The 17,209-nt window shown below is 33.9% G+C and overlaps 2 protein-coding genes across 2 annotated transcripts; both read right to left on the bottom strand.

The window, feature by feature from the left end:
- Nucleotides 1-387: 387 nt before the first annotated feature.
- Nucleotides 388-6,098, bottom strand: LOC108321537 (probable WRKY transcription factor 20). Its single transcript, XM_017553309.2, has 6 exons — nucleotides 5,577-6,098; nucleotides 3,985-4,161; nucleotides 2,675-3,182; nucleotides 2,414-2,579; nucleotides 2,169-2,327; nucleotides 388-1,212 (listed from the first exon to the last, which is right to left on the bottom strand). Exons 1-6 carry the CDS (start codon nucleotides 5,787-5,789, stop codon nucleotides 723-725), a joined length of 1,713 nt encoding a protein of 570 aa, XP_017408798.1. The 5' UTR covers nucleotides 5,790-6,098; the 3' UTR covers nucleotides 388-722.
- Nucleotides 6,099-12,105: 6,007 nt separating this feature from the next.
- Nucleotides 12,106-16,816, bottom strand: LOC108321542 (truncated FRIGIDA-like protein 1). The gene is made up of 3 exons (XM_017553319.2): nucleotides 15,869-16,816; nucleotides 13,137-13,300; nucleotides 12,106-13,066 (listed from the first exon to the last, which is right to left on the bottom strand). Exons 1-3 carry the CDS (start codon nucleotides 16,710-16,712, stop codon nucleotides 12,449-12,451), a joined length of 1,626 nt encoding a protein of 541 aa, XP_017408808.1. The 5' UTR covers nucleotides 16,713-16,816; the 3' UTR covers nucleotides 12,106-12,448.
- Between the last annotated feature and the right edge of the window lie 393 nt (nucleotides 16,817-17,209).

Raw genomic sequence — 17,209 nt, 5'->3', positions numbered from 1 at the left:
TCACTTTGGAACCAAAATGCAATTCATCTATATAGAATTAAACATGTATACACTTAAGATCAATCGAAACGTTTAATATATTCATGTTGGATCTGCATTTTCAAATAACATAATCCACTTCTAGTCTGTCCCAAAAATAGTAAGAGTATCTTCTGAATTAGATACAAACGTCTGTCCAGAAACTCAAGCATTTGTTTCACATTATATTGTATGCACAAAACAGTGCGAGAAAACCAATCGTGTATTCCACTGTTTACACATGTCACGTGCCTTTGAATTTGACTCATACCAAACACAATAACAAACAACTTGCTTTGTGACGTGGGGAAGTTTGCGTCGTAAGGAAGGCTTGGGTACTCTGGTTTACCATGGAATAAAAACATTAAGTTCAGTAACAAGCTAGAAGCTACATCTTATAAATAGATGAACTCAAACACTTTTACAAGGGGTTTTGTTGAAGCAATTTTGGTATAAGCTTCATATTTGTACAGAAGAATCTATATATAATTATACAAACAGAAATTAGATTTAAGAGTCAACCTGAAGGGGCACAGCTACTAATTCTACTAAAGAGCAGCTCTCAACATGCAAAGATCTACATAAAAGAACTATCAGCATTTCCAAAGAGAAAATGAGGAGCTATGCCTTTAAAACTTTACCCGCCAAAAAGAAAAACCAAAATGGAACTCAGTATTTCTTTTTATTTGTGTGTGCAAACAATTTTACGGACCCATTAGTATTCTTCCCACGTTCTGAGGGCAGGGATATGCAGAATGGTTTAAAGATGTACTACTATCACTTGGATTTTCTCTAGAGCCATATGGGTTAGAGTTGTTATTTAGAACACCAAAGTACACCGGTGCCCCCGAAGTATGAACAAACTTGAAATTGGAGTTGCTTGTATGAGCTTGGCTGTCCCCAAATTCAGGAAGCATCATTCTCCCTTGACTGTTTGGTGTGTTTTCCGAAGCAGGGCTAATTCCCATACCAAGGTCAAGGCTGATGGTATCACTTTCTTCTGGCCTAATTCTTGTCTGTCCACTAGCAGCACTTGCTGATCCTGCAATCTCATGGCAACTATTATTCCTTGCAGTTGGCACATCATGATTGTGTTTCCCCTCATATGTGGTTATCACAGCTTTTGGATCATGAGAAGCCCTCTCCACATGTTTCCTAACGGGGCACCCCGTGTTTGTGCATTTGTAATAACTCCTGAGAAATGAAGTGAGTCCTTGTAAGAAACAAGGTTAATAAGAAATATGTAACTAAGCATCGTATTGTCGTCAACCACAAAATGAAAGGATCTTACTAAAAGAGACCAGCCATTTTATTTTCATTCCATGCTTTGAAGTTCATGCCAAAACAACGATTACATTACAATGTAAATATAACAAAATGCATTTTAAGCATCTTTCAGTTCAAACAGATAGTTGTTTAAGTGAAAACTATGCTGGTATATTGTTTTGGTCAGCCAAGGAATAGGAGTTACAAGGTGGTTTAGTGGTAAAGTTAGAAGGAAGGATAATAGAGGTTGTGGGTTCAACTCCCTCCACACTTGGGAGTTATAAGATTGATTTGGTAGGTTTGAAAAGGAGGGTGGGAGTTCAGTGAAAAAGAAAATACTTTACAAACACAGAAAATCTCAAATCTTGAATCAAGCAAATCAGGAATATCATACTGGCCCTCCTTTTCCCCTAATTTGCCTTTTAACTCACTAACTAAAATCGTGACAAATTTTATATTGATTTTTTTTCCTCTCGGAGCATAGGAATAATATATATAGATCTACACTTTCTTGATATCTAAGTATCTAACAGTCTACTGTCCCGTAAACTTCTCCATTGACACTTTGCACATTCTTAGCAATAATGCTCTTACAATCAACTAGCTTTCATTAATATAATATATTTTGACCATTACAGTTCCAGTATTTTGTATTTGACTATTGGTAAAGAGGACAACAGAATCTGGTGAGTGAATATTTAGAACCGGTTTGGAATAAAACTTTGTAAAAGGTTAGGATTCAGAATTTAGAATATACAACATTTCACAATATATTATAGTAACTACTCAACTTTTCTAGAATATATTATAATGCACCACTCTGTGAATGAGGATGAGGTTAACTCAGCATTCCTTACAGTAGGCATAAGAGTGAACCGACATACCTAGGGTTAGGATTGCCTCTCACCACCTTCTGCCCATACTTGCGCCAGCGGTAACCATCATCCAATATATCAACCTCACTCAGAGTTTGTACAACGACCCGTGGCTCCCTAATAGGCTTAACTACGGGAGTAATGTCAGCATTTGCAAGCTCCATTTTTCTGCTCAATAGAAAAACTTCTGGCTATCAGCAAACATACATGAGTAGCAAAAAGAAACATAGGTCTTGGGCCTAAAGCTGTCAAACCTTCGCTTTGATAAGGGATCATCATCATCAACCTCATCATTAGTCCGATTTGAAAAAAATCCTGTACCCTCTGGATCACCATCATTTGTTGCTGCAGGCGATAACTCCGGAGTACTGTCAGTCTCAGCTGGGTGAGACACCTGGCCACATATATTGGATCCTTTCTCTGCAATTCAAGAATTAGGAGAAAAAGAAAGCCACATTATTTGTTTACCATAAGTGCAAATAAAATGGCATCAATAATCATCTAGCAGGTATTACCATCTCGGAAAGAAGCTTTATCAGACCTCTCTTCTTGCATGGTCATGATAGTTCCACTAGAGTAACGCTGGCTTGGCTGGGGTTTCGGATGATCATGTGTTCCCTTGTAAATTATCTCAGTGATTTGCCCATCATGAGAGCGTTCAAATAATTTCTTAACTTCACAGTTAGGATGTGTACATTTGTAATAACTGCGAGGAAACTCACTTCCTTTAACATGTTTCTGCCCATACTTTCTCCAGTTGTATCCATCATCAGATACTCGATCAGCTGCAACGGAAAGTCCACTTCCTTTATTGTCAATATTTGATGCGTGAAGCCCATTTGCTATGTTGCTCCTAGGGTTCAGTTCATCCAAATCACCTTGAACAGGTGATGATAGACTTAATTCATTTGAAGGGACTACTATCTCACTTTTTACTAATGGTGATGAATCAAAAGGTTGAGTTTTTCCTTCATCTATTTGAGTAGACTTTTCACTTGCATGATTGTTAGGGTCTGCAGGAACCTTAAATAAACGAATAGCACTGTGTAAGTACCACGAAACCAGTAATCTTCAAAACAACATCAACCCAAACAAGAAACTTGAAACCAAATTTGGTTCCAGTTAACATTGCAATATATTTAACCAGTTATCCCTATGTAGCACAGACGCTGATTTGGATAGAATTCGACATAGACACAATACAGATACTAACATGTGTAGTCTCTAAAATGTAAGACACATACACATATCTATATATTACATCATTATGAATTATTTAAATTGACAATCAAGAATTATGTATTTAAAGTCATCTATAATTTATAAACAAGGTTAGTCAAATATAACAATATAAACAAATTATCACCTAATATAAAAAGGAGATTAAATCAAAAATTCTCAACAATGCATATATAATCTAAATATTCCTAATCATATAGGATTTATTTCTTATCTCTATAATCTTAATAGAAACTTATACAATAAGTTTATGAGTATTTAGAAAACAATTGTATTTGTTCTTATTAACATTGTACTGGAGCGGTATCAAAATCATGTCAAAACCAATCAAATGTCTTTTAAATTGGACACTTCACCCATACTGTTGTACGAGTTCATATGTGTGTCAGTGTCTGATCCGTTTCAGATACAAGGACACACAGTTTAAAAGGCATGTTCGAGCTTCATAGAATTATCCTATCTTGTTAACTTAGTATAAAGGTTATGATCAGATACAATTAAGGAGAAAAACATCAGTGTCAAGTCCATTTAGTTCAAAGTTTATACTCTCCAATTTTACTAGCAGAAGCATAGAGTAACTCGTTACCATATTTGGTCTACTATGCGGTTTAAACTCAAAGAAGCTGGGTTTTCGGTCATCAATAGTATTGGTATTGAAGCTTGCAGTGGTTACAGGAAATGAAGCAGATGCAGCAGAAGTCACAGAAGCATGCGCTGTTTGATGAAGAATAAATAGGGATCCTGTAGTCGGTGAAGGTTCCACCTACAAAGTATGTGAGAAAGCGTTAGATAATCTAAGTAGGTAAGTACTGAACGAATCATAAAAATATATAAACGAAGACACTTCAAAATTTTAATTTCTGAGAGCAACAAACGGACAAAGAAAGTGACAAAATAACAGGAGGTTTCAGAACACACAGTATTAAAGGGACCATGAATAATAACAGAAAGAAAGTACATAAAAAATCATCAGAGTTACCACGCAATCGAGTATATTTATCAGCTACTTATGCAAAAAGATTCAATTACAATTGAGCAAATACAAAACTCTAGTTTTCTCTTCGGGATAATATTGCATATTTATCATTTAGAGTCTATACCACGTAACCTATTGATATAAATTCAGCTCAGAAAAGCCACCCCCACATTAATTATGCACAGATTAGGACCACCCACACAATTACATCAAGATTTAACAAATATGTGATGTATTTTTGTACTTTCACAAAATTACAAATCACGACCCACAATCTCTGACATTCCTCATATTACTCCAATGGTATGCCATACAGAACTAATATGGATCCACTAACCCTTGACAAAGCATTTATTCTGTTGTTCCACACATAAATAGGGAAAAAGAAAAGCATTTCCTATAAAACCTGCAATGCAACACCGTTGAAAACAAGAAGGAAAAGCACCGAAGCAAAGGAAGATTCAGTATGTGAAAAAACAACACTGACGCAAAAGAAAATAATGACAATGTTGAACAATCGTAAGAGAAAGCCATATTCCAACACAACACCGTATTGAGCATAAAGGGAAAATGTAGAATTCAATAAGAGCAAGCATCAGAATCTGACGGTCCCAACACAAATAATAAAATCTAACAAGTGAAAAAGATCAAACACAGAAAAAGGGCCAACCCTAATTACAAAAAACTAATTAAATAGAAAAAACAAGAAAAACAAATTAGCCTCAACCACCAGATTAAATAAAGCACATATACTCACTCTGTCACTCACTCACATCGAATTTTTCGTGAAACAAACAGCATCTTCCATTCATCAACATTTAAATCACCTCATTTTTAAAAATTATTCCGTCCAAAGTGTAACACTGTCCCATATGCCCCATTTTGATGCCCTTGGCATTTACATGAAAATCACACTGAAAAGACCAATATTTTTTTATATGCCACTCACTGTGTGTACTTCAACTCACTCGGGTCAAGTAAAAACATTTAAACACAACTTTGACCAAGTTCAACTGAAAAAAAAAAATTAAAAAAACACAGAAAAACAAAAATCAAATTTGCCAACGAATTCACACACCCATTTCTCTCCTTTACTCTTTTTTTCTGAGCAGTTAAATGGATCAAACGCGAGCCTCGAAGCCAGCCAAAATAATCAGAAACCCTAGAAATTGAAAAGGCGAATGCATTCACCACTAACTAACCTTCATGTTGGAGAGCAGCACCGGCGACTCGAGAAACGAAGTCGGACTGAGCCCCGGCGGAATCGTGACGCACGGCGAGCGTGAGATCGGGAGCTTCGCCGGTGACATGAGCTTGTACCTCGCGCCACCGCCGGCCGGAGCAGCGTCTGGGGCGGAATTGGGCCTGGACCCAGGTCGATTTGGATCGTCGGAGAGGGCTTCGGCGGCGTCCATTACGGTGCAGAGAAAGAAAGTTGGTATCTTGGACGAGCAGAAATAGAAGGGTTGAGTCAAAGAAGAAGGAAATGGAGGCAGAGATGAGAGGGCAAAGGAGTCATTTCATGTGAAGGGTATGTATGTCAGTGAGAAAGAGAGAGATCAAATTGACTTGTTGTGAGAATGAATCTCAAAAAGAATTATGAATCTGTGTTCAGTGTTGTGTTTGGTCTTTGGCTTGTCATTTTAACCTTTTCTCTGCATTTCTCTCTCTCTCTCTCTCTCTCTCTCTCTCTCTCTCTCTCTCTCTCTCTCTCATGGTGTGTGCTGCTATATACTACTGATTCTCATCACCATGTTATACAAATGTGTGAAGCTAATGTCTCTTAATATATTAATAATATATGAAATGCCAAGAACAATTTCTTGCTATCATCCTTTATTTCCTTAGACTCAATAACTACATACCAAATTTGAATTCTAAAACTCAAATGAATGAAATTGTTCAAATTTAATTTGTAATTTCAATTTCAAAATTTAGCTAGGTGATTCGGCTAAATATGTTTAGTAGTCTTAAATTTGAATCTTTGATACATCTTAAACACAAAAACATGTATTACATAAAAAAAATGACATTATCTCAAACAGCACAAAATTATTCTAAAAATTGATAAATAATAAAGACATGTTATTATATATAATAATTTGTGTTTGAATACAGTATAAAAAACATATTTTAATGCATGTATTTTTATGTATATTATATTTGTTTAACAATCATGGATTGTTAATGTAATATTTTTACAAAACAACTAAAAGATATATTTCTAATATAAAAATTAATAAATTTATTATATAGAAGTTTGTTATAAAGTAAAGTGTGCCGCAGAATATATTCTTTCATGATCACCACAAGTTTATTAAAAAAAAACACGGGTGAGACTTGTTATTGTATCTTGTCCTTTATATTAAAAATAATTTATTAATTAAAATCAATAAATATAGTTATTTTGATTGGTTTAATAAATATTACAACAAAATTAAGCTTGAATCTAAAAGCTATTCATAAAGCTAAATGATATAAAAGGTTATTATATTTAATATTACCCAATGTACTTTTTAAAAGTATAAAAATTAATAATTACTAAATAATATATATATATATATATATCTTATAATTAATATAAAAAAAAGTCCACTCATTTATTATTTTTATAAAAATGAGAAACTAATATTAATAAAAATGATTTAACTAATAATAAGCCATTAGTTTAGCAACTAAGTTGTATCTTTTAAATAAAATCTTAGGTTCAAACTTTATGAATGGAAATGAAGTTATTAGAAAAGGAAAAACTCTATTAATGCAAATCAATCATGTTTTTGAATTTATAAAAAAAGGGTGAATATTTTTCACCAAAAATAAAAAAATCACAACTTCTATGAATTCGGGATTTTTGAAAAAATGACGTGCATTAATTACAGTATTAGTTTATTAAAAATATAGATCGATATGCAAAATAATTATTAACTCCCTATTATGATTTTTATCAATATTTATTAAAATATGTAAGAATTACGAGATGAAAGTATATAATTAGAAAATAAAGTTAATATTGTTTGAAAATTTAAATGAACAGATAAAAAACAATAGCAGTTTTGTCTTACAGAAAAGAAAAATAAATTAGAGTAAACTTAGTTTCTTTTTTAAATGATGTGATTCTTGTTAGAAATTATATCTTATATTTACGATTAAAAGTCATATTTAACCATACGTAAATACAAAAAAAAAATAGAATATGTATAAAGTCATTCATGTTTAAATACTAATACCAGATAATATTATGTTATTAAAAAAAAATCCATGATCACTAGTTTCACTTGAAAATATAAATTATTAATTTACAATTTTAATTTTTATACACTAGTCAGAATAAGTAAATTATAATTATTTTCATAATAACTACTTAAATTTAAATTTTTTTTATAGCATATAAAATTTTATGAAACAGTGACAATGTGATTTTATCATATAAAATCATTTAAAATAACTCATGCATAAACACATTAATTCTCTCTAGGACCAAAACTTTATTTAGGAATGAAAACATATAGTTAAAAAGGGATACAATTAGGGTGGAAAACTACAATTACAAAGACAGAATAAAAAATATTAACTGAAAAAAGTCACATGGATTTAATTATTTAAATATAAAAGAAAGTGTGATATTTTTAATTTGGCAATGATAGTTTGATAGATGAGAGAGAAGGAAAAAGGGTTTGTGTGGATTGAACTTTTAGACTTTTTAAAAAGTAATGTGGTAGATGATTTTGTCAAGGAATTGTTTCACTATTGGACAAAGATTTCATAACAAAATTATTATTATTTTTTTTTCTTCTTCGAAATAATAAAGAATTTTAGTGTTTGATTAAGTGATTTTGTTGTTGATAGGTAAGATTTGAAAGGGAAAAGTGGTGTGTATGCTAAGTACCAACTCAATGTTACTCTTTACCACACAGAAAAGAGTTTGAGTGATTGGTGCAAAACAGCAAATAAAATCTCTTTCTCAAGTTGGAAGTTAAGGCCACACCACAAAAAGGGATACATTCAAATCATTTTCTCACCACAATCCGATCTCAATGCATCATTCTATTGCTTTATTCATTCATAATTTTTCTAATAAATCCTCAATTTCTCTCAAAAATAATTTTAAGAGAACTAATTCTATTTAGATAAGGGAAAATAACATTAAATTCAAAGCAAAAAACGGTTGTTAAGTAATAGTTATTTTATACTCTAAGTAGTCTTTAAAGTAAAAAAGAAGTACAAGTAAAACATTTCAAATAGCCACTTAACAATAAAAATAACATATAGAGGATCAAAATTAGTAGTGTGTTCATATCATATTCAAATTGGTTGTGTAAGTTATGTCAACTTTGGTCTTTGGATTATAAATCACATCATGCAAGCTATGTTATTGTGAATAATGAAGTTGCAATTGGTGAAGCAAAAACTAGTTCACAAAGTGGTACTTTTGGTGGGATTGAGAAAGTAAAAATGAAGTTGTGACTTTGGACATTGACTTCAATTTTTATTTATATTTTGCTTCTAAATGAGGCAATTTTTGACCACTCCTTTCAAATTTGGATATTTCTTCAACCTTCCGTCACAATAAATAATGAGAATGTTTTGAGTTTCCATGGATATGGCATACACAAATGGCAAAGAGACTGAGTTAATATGTTGGCTTTATCACTCTTCTCAGTGATGATGAAGAAAATAGCAAGTTGTTAAAAGTGGTTAAGAAGATATTTTGTGGATAATTTCTGGTCCACTGATATAGTATTTATAGGCTTTAATTAATCATGGTCTAAGAAAGGGTAAGCTATGTTACCTGAAGAAAATATTGGAAAGAAAGAAGTGTACTTATGATTATGATTAGGCAAAGATAAAGAACCCAAAATCTAGGACTTAACAAGCGGTAGAGCATACTTTAACTTCATTTTCCAATTTTGTATATTACTATTTTTTTATAAAAGTTTTTTTTATCATGTTTTATTAATGATTAATTTTGGTCATAAAATATTATTACTTTTAATGATTTTTTTTCTCTAAATCATATTTTTTTACTATTCAAACTCGATATTTAAAGAATAATTTCAATATTTTATCTATGCCATTTTATTTATGGAATACTTTTTTCCTTGATGAATTATACTAATATTAAAACATGTCACAATCAGAGCATCATGCATTCAATCTTTTATCCATAGTTGTTGATTGCATTGTTCCTCGAGTCTTTTCTTTATTGGTATTTAATAAACTTAAAGCATGAATCATTCATCGTGTGAGTGCTACACTACCTTCTATTTGTCTTCTTTTAAAAGCTTCAGTGCACTGAATATGTTAGATCAATAAAAATATTTCTAAAGTTATTATTATTCTCATTAACTTACTTAAATTATTCTATATTAACCCTTTTGCTTTTTGAATGACCCAAAATTTAAATTTTCAAGCTAAATAATCTTGAAAAATAACCGTGAGCTATCATGTATAAAGCATAGCCGTGAACTGATCTGGACATTGAGGTAAACTAAACTATAAACTATACCAACAAATAAACAAATATTGCATTTAAATTTGAAAATCTAATAATGAATATCATAAACTTTTTTATTAATAGTTTAATCATCTTGAGCCAGTTAGGTGAAACTGAATTTCAAAAACTCAATAATGTTGCCGATGAATATATCAGCCCATCTTTTCTTATTAAATAAATTTCTGAAAAACTCAACATTCTTCCTTTATCTAAGAGGATGAGTTTTAGATGTGATATGATCCACTAACATGGCAATACATTATTAAGAGAGTGAAACATTGTAGATAAGTCATTAGTCAAACTTTCTTTCTTAATTGTATGCCTCTCTATGTATTGAGTGTTAAGGAAGATTGTCGCCATGAATGCATGTTTGGTCCCAATACATTTTTGAGATATCATGAATGCTTAGTTTACTGTCATATGCTGTCACTGTGAATTGTAGGGTATTGTCTAATCACACCAAATACATAAACAAATGACTTTAAAATGTGGTGAAGCAATGCAGTTCCAATTACTACAAGTTGATGCTAAGCCATTCATTTATTTTATGGATGAATTGTCTATTTTCTTGTATGAATGGAATTTTCAGCTATCAGAAGCAAAATTTTTGTTCAACACATTGAGAACATGTCATAATGTCATGCAGAATAACCAATTCCACAGCCAAAGCATCATGCAAAAGGGTAATTGGGATTTTGAAAAGGTGAGAGGCACAATCTATACAACAAGAAGCAGTAATAGCTACAAATCCTTTCGTTGGTAAAAAATCACTTCATAGGTAGAACAGTAACATGTTTCTCCAATACATTAACTTTTGTATCATTGATGTTCATTTTCTATTTTATTAGCTATTTGATGCTTGAATAATGTTTAGTTCATTTTTCTACCTTGTCATGTCACTTCCCATGGATTCAAAATCAAGTGTGCGAGCCAGCCCATGGGTTTAGCAATTTATGAGCGATGGGAACCCACACATGTCCCAATTTGGGCTTCTTTTCACAAGAAAGAAGAGCTCAAGCATTATAGACCAAAACATGCACAACGTGCTTACCAAAAAATATAAAACAGCATGCACATCGTGATCCAACCACATATCCCCAGAGCATTGAAGACAACTAACATCAATTCATCTCCCACTACAAAAGCATCCAGCGGCCTCAATTAGAAATAGTTTTAATCACAGTAGCAACTCTTATGAGATTTAGAAATAATTCTGATACAGTACAAACCATAATACATAACAAGGACCCTTCAACCTAAAAAGTCATGAATTGAATCATGTACAGAAAATTAGAATAAAAATGCAATTAATGTAAAATTGCCATTGAATTTTATAAACGAGTAACAAGACAGAGAAACCAGAGGTAAGTAAAAGATACATCTGGCCTTGGTCATCCAATTTGGATAATGGTAGACCTTCAATACAATTTCCCAAAAAGTCTAATGATAGACCTTCAATGTTGTTGGATTAAAAACTTTCCCATTAGAAACGGTGAGATTTTGAGTGAGATTGAGCCAAGTGTTTCATAAATCAGACCGATAGTCAATTTGAATTCCATGAATTTCTGAATTAACAAAATAATCAATAATTAAAATATGTCCATATAAATAGTATGTTTCGCAGCTATTATCCCAGTCAGACGAATTCAGCTTCCGGTACCAATCAGTTTAGGCCTAGTTTTAAACAAGATACTTTCGTCACGTTTACATTTGTTACAAGATTAACCATAAAAAGCCTCTAGTTTTAAACACGAATACAACCATACTTTCATCACGTTTACATTTGTTACAAGATTAACCATAAAAAGCCTCACGTTTACATTTATCACGTTTACATTTGTTACAAGATTAACCATAAAAAGCCTCTAAATATGTGGCCTTTCCGACCATGACAAAAAATTGTATGCTTTTTTTTTTTTATCAAACTTCATATATCCTCCCCAATTTCATGTATGGATAAGAAAGAGCATGGTTGAATTAGGCAGTGGCCAAGAGCCAACGTAAAACCTTTTGGAATCTTTTATATATTGAACAAACAAAAAATAAATTACAATTGTAAAATAACATCTGAGACCATACGAAAAAAATATTTAATAGAAGACTTTGTTCAATATAAATTTACTGAAAATTTGATAGTTCATAAAACCCATTGATGACTGCCACATGTAACAGACCCACCTAGTACTGATTAGATACGATTTGATGTTGCCAGACACAAACACACACCACTATAATAATATGAATAACAGTAGATCATTGTCACTTGAAACATTAAACTTCTATTCCAGATCCAGTCGATTCCGATTACTTTAAACAACAAAGCCTAGGGAATAGTGAGCTAGAGAGAATGAGAAGATCCATGTGCCCATGACCATGATTAACCTAGAAGTAAATTCTATACATACAATTACAGAGTGATTCAAGTAATAAAAAATTGTGACACTGGACATTCCCTCACAATTCTTAGTTACAGAATATACTTGCCCTGTGTCAATGAAGCAAAGTCCCAGACTAACTTGTGAGGACTAAACAGTCTGGGTGTAAAAACTTGAATACTGACAAAATAACTGAATTAGTGATCTATTGAGGGTAATAAGATGCTTGGTAATGATGTTGCAGACCACTACCACCAAAGGTAGAGGTTCTATCATAATAACCACCAGTTGGCACTTGTGGCTCTGATGAACTTAGATGAGAAACTCTTACATTGGGGTTGCCACGGGGACCCATTGGGACACCATCATGGCCATAATAAGATCCGGCTGAAGGACCTGCATATGGAAGAAATTTTGCGGTAGAAGCCATCATGCCAGATGGCACGGCTGGCGAGCTCCAATAGGGATTTGGATGCTCTGGAAACAAACCTGATGGATGGACACGAGTTTGCTGGTAGCGGTGCATTGCTGAATTGGCATTCTTGAGGACAGCTGTAGCAACAACTGGAGCAGATGCTCGAGGATGCTTGATCCAAGTCTGCTGCTGCTTTTGCATATTCCTCTTTTGCTGTTGTTGTTGCTGCTTATGTTGAGGTTTTGAAGCAGGTGCTGGAGTAGATCGTTTATTATTTGTCTTCTGCTTCTTTAATTGCTCTATACGCTGCTCAACGCTGGCTCGTAGGTGTTCAGTTTCAAGCTTAAAATTCTCAATAATATTGATTACCAATTTCAGTGTATGAATTTCTCTAGCAGTACTCTCACTCTGCAAACATACCTCAATAAATATAGAGTATTATTTTAGGAAACATGCATTGACAAGGTGACACACTTACAGATGAATTTCCTTCTTCGGAAAGTTTTCTACCAAGTTTCTTAGCCTCATCCACAGCAGCTTCCAGAATAGGAACAGGTGGAATCTTATCAGCAAGATTAAACTCAAGAATATACTTGACAGCAGGGATATGTTTGTCCTTATCTATAAGTTTCTGAACAATATCTGCAAACCACAAGTATAACCTAATCAATGAAACTACATAAGAGAGGGTAACACCACAAATTAAGTCTCCAATATACATATGTATATGTACACACACACAGTTTATTGTCCTCCAAATCAAAGTTATCAAACTTGAGAGTTTACATAAATTCATGGGAGCTTTATAAACTTAACTTATGGGAGACTTTACTTCATATTAAAATACCTATAAAATATAATAATTCAACATTTTAATTTCATAATAAAACAAACTAATAAACATCAACAGTAAAGTAACTAGCAGTAGATAATTCTAAATAATTTCAAACTATACAAATTAGAATAACAAAGCATTTTTTTCAACAAATTCATTTTCTGAAATTTGGGAAAGGACAAGCAGTATGTTCAACCAAAACTATGATCCAAAATACAAAACAATAGAAAATTAATGATAGGTTTTGTATTGTATATAAGAGAAGGAATAACTAAGGCGGTGTGCCAGCTGGATCTGAACTATTTAAATAATTCAGGGACAGTTTTTTTTTTTGGTGGGGGTGGGGGGGACTTTGTAGTCGGAGTGTGGAGAGTGGGGTTCTCTTGTATAACCTTGGTAGATAAAAGAATTGTAATGCTTTCAGACTCTGGTCTATTCCTACTGCAGTGGCAAGAATTGGATCTGGGTATAGCAATAAAGATTGACAAGAAGAGTGTGTTTTTAATCTTGATTGAATACTAGTTCTATCAGTTAACTTGTAGGAAGATGCAATGCAATTAAAGTCAGTCCCAGGAAGCTGAAATTATGTCCAAGGAGCAACAGTTAGCAATTCTAACTGAACAGCAGTAGGGAAAGAACAAAGGAAAATCAAAGTGAGGTACAGGATCAAAGCCAATTCACAGATGAAGAACATTGAAGAAGGGGATGTGGTGACGGGCATCACGAACAGAAAAGGAGATATGAAGAGAAGAACAATGAATAAAAGGGAAATCGTGAAATGCAATAATGAAAAACCCTTATTGCAAGTCTTCTCCTTTTTCCTATTTTCACAAGCCAAACGACAAAGACAGGGGTGTTTCATTTAAAGAAAACAGCCCACAGCTGAACTTGCCCGCTCGGTCCTAAACTTGCTAGTTGGCTGAGTTCATCCGAGTTCACCATGAGCCCATTGAGTTTACTATAAAATGATTCTACTACCGAGTCAACTTGAAAACGAACAGTAAGATTGTAAACTCTTACAATCGTGAGTTTGATAACCATACTCCAAATGGGAAAAGAAAACTGACTCATGCCGAAAGAAAACAAATTATGCTTAATTTTTCATTAACTAGACATCATTTTTCATCATTCGGGAGAGAGTAACGGAATCTTTCCCTGGATCATCACTAAACCTTACTTAGTGGAAGATTCCAATTTCCAATGATTAACCGAGTTAGCCATCTTATTCACCATAAAGGAAGGAGGTAAACTACACAGCATCTCGTGTGAACTATGTCAACGGTTACATATTGTTAACTAATTGTTTATTATTTATTGAGTAGCTTTTATAAAGCTTTCCTTTTTGGATGTATCTAGTTGGTACTAGAGCAGGAAAGATCCTGCATTACATCTTCCTTACCTGTCTGGCCGCTATGCACCACTGCCATCATCAATCACAATTTTCTCAAACCTAAGGTCAGGTCTGCCTCAAGGAGCATAACCCAATTCAAGAAGCCGCATGGCCAAATACTCAGGCACGCTTTCTCACTCAGATTTTCTCCAGCAATATGCCGCCATACAAATGAATCTCACACATCACCATCCACTTGTTGGAATCTCAACCAACCATCTCTGCCAGCTTCATCATCATCTTCTTGGAACATCTCTGCCCTTAATTCTTGGTTTCAACCTACTTGATGTTGGGCACATTTTGGTTCTCCGTTTCTCCCTTTAGCAGCATGTTTTGTGCAATTGAAATGGATTTTGCAGGTCCTGTTCTTCCTTTTTCTGGTACTCCTACCATTACAATTGTAAAACTCAACTGGAAAAACTACTTTTCTTGGTCTGCATCAGTGCAGATGTGGTTCCTAAGTCAAGGATACCAAGACCATTTGGAGAAGGAAGCTATAGTTATTCCCATTGAAAATAAATCTCAGTGGTTAAAATAACACCTACAGTGTCCTTTTCTTTTCATGTTCATTCCCGTACACTTTAAATTTTTAACTAATAATCACGTTGTTTTCACCATATTTTCTGATTACAAATTGCTTCGTGTTTTTCACCATTTCTTTTGTAGAATCTTCAAAACAGAAAACAAAGGTTAAACAAGACCCCCCCTTTCAATTCAAGTCATATTACTTGCACATACAAAGCAAGTGCATAACTCTAACTACCATTCATTTCTTTATCATTCATCAATACACAACAGTTCTAATACCCCTATGTGAGATATGCGTGCAAAACTAATGTCCAATAATCATTTCTCAAACAAAATACATTCTAACGCACAACTATTTTAAAACACCAAACTCCAACAACAACACATCAATCACATCATGCTCCAAGCAATTAAAATGTCAAACACAATCAACTCATACAAAAGACAACATCCTTACCGGGAACTTTCTCTGTCAACCCGACAGCTCGGCACAGCTCTGGGAACTCCTCATTGGCGGGGGCCACGACCGAAAAGTCAACAAGCTCATCCCAGCTGAATTCAGACACCAAACCAAATGCAGCAATCAAATGCAAAAGCCCCAAAGCTTCAAACGCGTTGTTATCATCACCCACCAACTTCTCCTTCCATGCCTGGGCCAACTTCACAGCTCTCAAACTGGCCTCAGCACTCACACTTAGAGCGGCAACCCTGAATTGCCTCAACAGCACAACACAACTCTTCCTCATATTCCTCAATTCCCATTTCTTCAATCCGCTACCATCTCCATGAAACCCCTCCAACGCATCCAGAACCATCACACCCGCGTCCGGCGCATGGCGAAACGCACCGGGAAGCTCCGCCTGAACCCTGGCCATGTCCAAAAAATTGTCATGGACGTAATTTCTCAGCCCCACGCCGTCCATTTTCTCGCAAAGAACGACCAATTCGTTTCCAGGTGCAACCGGGCCTGGAACGGCGTCGTTTTGGGGGGACACCCCAGGTGAAGATTCGTCATGATTCGATGATGAATTTTTAGGGTTTGATGAAAATTTTGCTTCATTAGGGGTTTGAGCAGGTGGGTCGGGAATTGGGGTTGTGGTGAGGGTTAGGGTTTGGGATTGGAGGAGGTGGAGGCGGTGGGAGAGAGAGTGGTGGAGCGAGGTGAAGTGAGAATCGAGGTCTGACCATGCGAGAGGAAGAGGAGAGAGAAGGGATTGAAGATCATCGAAGGCTTTCTTCAGATTCTCTTTCTTGGAATCGACCAGGTTAAGTGCCGTTGCGATCGTGTTCAGTGTATCCATTGTTGGGGCTTTCAAAATTCACATGTACATTCGAACGACGTTAATCGAATGGAGGTGCCTGAAGAAACTATGAAAATGTTATTTTGATGACTAAAATTGGGTTAAAAATAAAATTTAATGAGGTTGTAATTTTATAGTCTTTTTCGGTTCTAATGTAGTCAAGGATTTTGTATTTTTGTTTTTTATGACATGTATAGTGTGGAAATTTAAAAGAAAGAATTTTAAAAATTTATAATATTTTATAGAGTTAATGTTGGAAAGGAGAGAAAAAGATAAAAGATTGACACGGGAAGACTTCTTAGAACTAGTCTTTTTTATTATTATTTAAAATAATTAAATGAATACTACGTGACAAATTTAAATAAAAATAATGAATAATATTAATGTATTATATGTGAATTTTTAGATGTTGAAAATAGTATTCGTAATTCGTAATCAATTGACAATGAGCTTAAGATAATAGTTTAAATATTTGAATTTGTTTTTAAAAAAAGTTT

Source organism: Vigna angularis, chromosome 6 (genome assembly GCF_016808095.1).
Source record: "Vigna angularis cultivar LongXiaoDou No.4 chromosome 6, ASM1680809v1, whole genome shotgun sequence".
NCBI lineage: Eukaryota > Viridiplantae > Streptophyta > Magnoliopsida > Fabales > Fabaceae > Vigna > Vigna angularis.
The sequence above is the reverse complement of the archived record's forward strand: the minus strand, read 5'-3'. Positions and strand labels throughout refer to the sequence as shown.

What these genes read in the sequence shown, in the direction of transcription:
- LOC108321537 (XM_017553309.2), bottom strand. Translation starts at nt 5,789, where the DNA reads ATGGACGCCGCCGAAGCCCTCTCCGACGATCCAAATCGACCTGGGTCC. An exon ending in CGCATAGTAGACCAAATATG is followed by an intron (nt 3,183 to 3,984) that starts GTAACGAGTTAC and finishes CGTTTATTTAAG; the next exon opens with GTTCCTGCAGACCCTAACAA. An exon ending in GATCCCTTATCAAAGCGAAG is followed by an intron (nt 2,328 to 2,413) that starts GTTTGACAGCTT and finishes TCTATTGAGCAG; the next exon opens with AAAAATGGAGCTTGCAAATG.
- LOC108321542 (XM_017553319.2), bottom strand. Translation starts at nt 16,712, where the DNA reads ATGGATACACTGAACACGATCGCAACGGCACTTAACCTGGTCGATTCC. An exon ending in GTTGACAGAGAAAGTTCCCG is followed by an intron (nt 13,301 to 15,868) that starts GTAAGGATGTTG and finishes TGTGGTTTGCAG; the next exon opens with ATATTGTTCAGAAACTTATA. An exon ending in CCGAAGAAGGAAATTCATCT is followed by an intron (nt 13,067 to 13,136) that starts GTAAGTGTGTCA and finishes GTATGTTTGCAG; the next exon opens with AGTGAGAGTACTGCTAGAGA.